The sequence below is a fragment of the Euprymna scolopes genome, chromosome 12 (genome assembly GCF_053919585.1).
Source record: "Euprymna scolopes isolate OS-2025 chromosome 12, ASM5391958v1, whole genome shotgun sequence".
Classification (NCBI taxonomy): domain Eukaryota; kingdom Metazoa; phylum Mollusca; class Cephalopoda; order Sepiida; family Sepiolidae; genus Euprymna; species Euprymna scolopes.
Window position 1 is genome coordinate 87985065 of NC_136493.1, and position 6000 is coordinate 87991064.

At 35.8% G+C, this 6000-nt stretch overlaps 1 protein-coding gene across 1 annotated transcript in view; it reads right to left on the reverse strand.

Moving 5' to 3' along the window:
* LOC145291405 (actin-related protein 2/3 complex subunit 2-like) overlaps positions 1-2560 on the reverse strand; it is a 117192-nt gene extending 114632 nt beyond the window's left edge. Inside the window, exon 1 of the mRNA XM_080137212.1 lies at positions 2182-2560. Within this exon, the coding sequence (XP_079993338.1) occupies positions 2182-2255 (74 nt within the window). The 5' untranslated portion in view covers positions 2256-2560. The remainder of the gene's footprint in view (positions 1-2181) is intronic.
* Between the last annotated feature and the right edge of the window lie 3440 nt (positions 2561-6000).

A 6000-nucleotide genomic window follows, 5' to 3' on the forward strand; every position in this document is an offset into this window, starting at 1 on the left:
TGTAATAAATTTCTGGAGATATTTGAAAATTTCACAAAATTATCGTTCATAGTTTTATTACAATTTGGTTCAAGTAATAATTTAATGACCAAACAATACCCTAATTAATTAATTTAACTTTTGTTTTTAATCTTATTAAAAAACACTTTTCAACAAACAAACAAAAAATGCTCCAGGGTAACATCAGGTAGAAACAGGTAGTATTTAAAAAAAAAAAAAAAAAAAGAAAAAAGTATTTTAAATTAATTTATGTTGTTAAAATGAGGAAGTAAAAGGGTATATTTGATTTATTGAAATTTATTGAAAAACTTATCAATTCGTGAATGCCATACCATCGAAATATTTAATGTGAAATTAAATTAATTCAAATAAAACTAATCTTTATCGATCTTCAGTTTTGAGGGGCGTCGTTCATCGTGATGTTCCAAATTCGTGCGTATACGCTTTCGGCGTATTTGTAGCTTTTAACTTAAATTGCAATTTTAAGATATCGTCCTATGGTAAAAATGTTCATAAAGATTTAATTATCGATTATTTTTTCTTAAGAGAGGCTGTTTTTGTTTTAAATCCGGATGTATCGTCATTCCTTGTGATATAAGTTCCTTTTTTAATCTTAGGTCGACTTGTTTTTGTTTCTTTAGTAAAGAATCTTTACATTAAAGCTAGCAAAATAAAATTCTCGTAGAAAAAAAAAAAAAAAAAACAGAATCGATAATAAATTAAATATTGATATTTTTTTACTTTGACAGGATATATAAAATTGAGGTAGCATTTTAAAATTATAAATAACCCTATAAGAATGACATTAAAAAAAAAAAGTAAAAAATAAGAATTTAGGACGTTGGAAAGATACGCAACCCCAAATTCTATATGATTGAATTACACAAGTAATTTATTATTTAGCTTAAAAATGTAAACAAATTCACATATATGCAGATTCAGTTAAAAAAAAAAAAAAAAAAAAAAAAATGATAACACTTTTAGCAAATACTTAAATTGCATAGAGAAAAGTTAACATCCACAAGTTTATTTGCTAGGTATTAAACAATTAAAGTAATTACAAATAATTTTGTAAACATCAATATGAATTAAGTAAAACTTTCTCTTTATTTTCACGAAAAGAAAAGTCAATAGATAAAAAGAAAAACTCAAACTTTTAAAATCAAAGTTGACATTAAAACTAATAAAAAAATGGTTCTCATGCAGAGAGTGATCCGTGCTGAAATAATAATGTTATTATTTAAAAAACCATTCTTAACATAGGGAGGAGAGAGTGTTTTGTACCTATTCTGTACTTTAAACTTACAATTGAATAAAAAACAAACAAAACTTTAATTAAACTTGGAAAGACGATTTAAAAAATAGCGCGGATCAGTAAGTGCATTAGCATTTTTTTTTTTTTGTTTGTTTTTCTTTTTAGCAAGACGAGTCCGATAAAAGATGACATTACTCATTTTTAAACGTAATCTTTTTTCTAACGAAACAAAGTTAACATTATTAGTTTAAAAACCTTGGCCTTTCGACTAGAAACAAAGTTTAGCATCTGTTTTGATACTACGCTTAGTTTATATTGCCCTTAGTCAATGAACAAGAAGTCCTTCTAGACAGAGGCAATTTTAATTTTTGTTACAATCTAGAGTGTCCCTAAAAATCGACCTTGTATCTAACTTTGCCCTCGTCAGGAGGAAAATAAATAGGAATATTATCTTCACTTACTGATCGAAGTATACGACTAATTATTATTATAACTCCCAGCACAAAATAGTAATATTAAGCCAACTCCCAGTAAGGAGTACAAGAATACAGCTGAGGAAATGCTCGTTTTTATTAGCAAACAAAATCAGGTTCAAAGTTTCTAATTAGAAAACATTCTAACATGTTAAAACTATAATATAATTGATTAGCTTGATCATAAAATCATAAACACATTAGGACAAAAAGCAAGCTTCTATCTAAAAAATAAAATACTATGATTAAACGATAAAAATAAAAGGAACCGGATCTTTTGAAACGAGTTTTAAAGTCACCACCCATTTTTAGAAATTGAAAAGAAACGAATACCCCATGTCAATATCAACAATTCGTCTGGTTTCATAAATACAGATCGATATTTAAACGTGAATTTAAAAAACACAAAACCAACAAAGTTGGTAATAATAATAATAATTTCAATGGACTCACCTATCCAAAGCATTTTGAAACTTGTTCGTTAGTGTCTCCGCAATGATACGATTGCTGATTTCCAGTAATATCATCTCGGCGCCCGTTCGTGTCGAAAGAAGCCGAGGGTTTATATATATACGTACGTAGGTATATATATATAGACGAGGGTTTGTAGGTTGATTAAGGGAAAAGGGGGAACGACACAACAAACAAAAACCAACTTTTAAAAACCGGGGATGAATCGAAGCAAGTAATAAAAAAAAGGGGAAGACAGCCAACAGTAAGTGGCTGAAGACTGAGGAGGAAAACTATAGAAGACGGAATAGAACACCGGAAGTGAATGGTACCGACTGTGACGTCATATCCGTTTAATATTTTGTGTACCGGAAGTGTGGGTGCGAGGGGGAAGATCAAACGCGTCTCATTGGCTATATCTTATCACGTGATTTTAATTTTGGGGTATGTTTTTATGAAAACTTACAAAAAAAGCTGAAAACAAAACATTTCTTTAAAACAAATAAATAAAATGTTCTTTATTTTTGGATTTGTTTTATTGGATTTTGAAAACAATAAAATTCAAATTGGTTGAAATTAATTATTATAATTATAATTTTTAGATAGGCAACAGGATTTTTTCATTATATTCAACAAAAATTTTTTTTTTAATTCCCCAAAAACTTTATAAGAAGAATTTGAAAAATTAAAAATTCATGAGTTTGTTACGTTTCTGAATTTTTAAGATGAGGATTGATTATTGGTATTATTTGAATTCTTTAGACTACTGTTCTCATCTTGAGTATTATTTTCCCAACGTTTCGATTGATGTAATCTCTGATCTTCTTTGCGCATATCTTGTAAAACTCAATAAAGAACTGTGGCATAGTGGATAGGGTACTTTGGTAAAATTTAGTTGTAAACTTACACTCTCCGGAGGTTGAAGTTTCAATCCTCAGTGTGGGTAATACTCAAAATACAATTGCGAATTATTTAGAACTTCTACCTTACCATGGCTGATGGAACGAGAGTATGCTACCTACATGGATTAAATTGTTGTGGGGCCGGTCGTCCGGATACAATCGACCCAACAACTGACAAGGTAGACACGGGCAAAAGGTAAATGGCAAAGAAGAAAGACAGACACAGGTTATTTGGTTAAAGACGAGGGTTCGCCTTTATTTTGCAAAGGAAGTGAAAAAATCATATCATCTGAATGCTGGTTGTCCGGAAGTTCGCACATCACTGGAGGCTAATGTCTGGAGGTCTGGAACAGGTACTCTAGACGTAGCGTGGTTCAGGGTTGCTCACTGGGTCTGGAACAATCGGCTGGATGTCAGGGCGATCTGGAACGGACGGGGGACACTGAGAATGAAGAGGTCAGTGTTAAGGAACGGACGACACTGGGAGCGTAGGCTCAGTGTTAAGGAACAGATGACACTGAGTACGGAGGACCAGTGTTAAGAAACAGATGACACTGAGAACGGAGGATCAGTGTTAAGGCATGGACGACACTGAGAATGGAGGATCAGTGTTAAGGAACGGATGACACTGAGAACGGAGGATCAGTGTTAAGGAACGGATGGTCGGTAAGGAGCCAGGCGTGAGCGAGGTTGCAGACTGGAGGAACAAGGTGCGAGCGAGGTAGCAGACTGGAGGAGCGAGGTGCAGGCAAGTTTGCAGGAAAGTTGCAGGAGGAAGCTCGAGGCGCTGGAGCAAGCTGGAAGCTCCAAGGGCTGGAAGACTGCGGGAATGAGCAGGAAGCCGCTAGAGTGAGCTGGAAGCGCTGGAGACTGGGAGTGAAGTTCGCTGCTGGTGGGTCTCAGGAGGCAAGCAGTAGTGAATCACATTAGTAGAAAAACTGATAAGTGATGGTTGTTTAGCCCTGATAAGGGCTGTTTGAACTGCTGCTGAGATGGCTGCTGTCACTGCTGCTGCTGGAATCCTTTGGCACTGGTGGATTCGGTCGACGTGACTGGTAGCGTCAGTCGTCGCTTCGAGAGCCTCCTCCTACTCCCTATCCGAGTTGCCTGACTGGGCCGAAACAAGCTGTGTTCATTTGGCCAGCGTGATGTGAGTGGTGTCACTCCTAATAAGACAAACAAACGACTCTAATTAATTCCAGGACAAAATTTATACAATCAAAAGTAACTTGGGAGTTTGTTGATTCCATTTAAATTAATTTTGTCTAAAAAGTAAAAAGTCAATTGCCTGTTTTATTGGCGTTTTGTTGATATATTTGAATTCCAACGTGCGTAGTGACGTCGATGATGAAAAGAGAAAGGGAAGGTGAATGTATTCACTGAACCCGGATATGTTCATATGTTTAACTCATGTTAGCCTATCGCATCCTTTGTTTAAGGAAAGGGAAAGGCGGAGAGGAACAGCGAGGGTGATGAACAAAACAAAAAACAAAGAAAAATGGAGACGGTGATTTTGAAATCATGACAAAATAAAGGATTCCGTTCAGAATTCCCTGCAGATTCTCGAGTTCAACAGAAACATTCCTGAGTTCGACAAGATACACGTGAAGAAAGTCGACCGTTACATTGACCGAAATGTTGTGAAAATATCTCTCAAAATGAAAACAGTAGTCAGAATAATACAAATCATGAGTTTGTTGCATTGATTTTTTCTGTTCGGTATTAATGTGCATGATGAAGATGAATTGCGAATTGAATGTAAAAAGTAATCATAGAATATAAGAAACAAGGAAATGGAGTTTCATTCTATATGAATAAACAACTTAATTTGTTATTTCGTTAATAGCGTTAGTAGAAGAGAGAAACGGGTTAGTAGGTTGAAGTGTAAAGACAGATTTAATATCATGCCGGCTGGTTGAAGGAGAGAATAGTTCAGTTCCATTTACACGTGTTTACGCCTAGTAGTCATCGAGATGGAGGAAGAAAGGGCCAAATCACAGTGTGTGTTTTGGTGTATCGACGAGAGTAGTCCTGTAGAATGATAAACAAAGTTTGTGTGGGTACCACACATGGAAATAAATGGGAGTTAGAAGGTCGCCATTTTAGCTTGTTGTACTCATGTTCAGCCTGGGGGCCAAAGCCCCAGGCTAAGGTGTGCTGCAAGCTGAAGCCTGGAGGAAAGAGGAAAAAGGTTTATGGTTTCGCCTTTTATGTACTCAGTCACATGATTGAGAGCTGGCTTGTGATTGGACAAGCCAGGGAGAAAATGGACTTCAAATCTCGGATCGCAAGATGTAGCTCCTGACTGTGATTGTAGCGAGTTTCAGTTGCTACATAATCATTGCAATATACAATATATATAATATATACAAACTCTGGCCGTCGTTATGTAGGAAGCAAAATGGATTACCATAGTTTGACTTGCGCGAGCCTTTTCTAGTCTCACACAAAAACACGCGTTCACATTTCAAGCTATATTACTTGTCATATATATACGCGCACACAAACATACACGCCCACGTCCACACACATACATATATTCACGTTTGCATACATACACTCACATTCACGTGTATATACACACACGCTAACGTACACATATGTATTCACATACACGCACGCATGGACAACGTCACTTCCCCTTTCAAAGGAAATCTACACATGCGCAAAAGACCACCGGAAACACCTATAAAAGAAAGAGCAATAAGCAACTTCTCCCTTTTAGGACCAGCTTTTGAGCTGTACAGTCTATGGACCGACAGCATGCCTTTTCGGCATGCACGCACGTGCGTACCTCACACCACTTGCTACTATGTGGGACAAAAAGCCAACAGACAGTACATACACTTTATACGCTTTCTATCTCCATAACTTGGATTGACTTTCTCACTCTATCTCCCCTTCGTTTTGGTCCATCAAA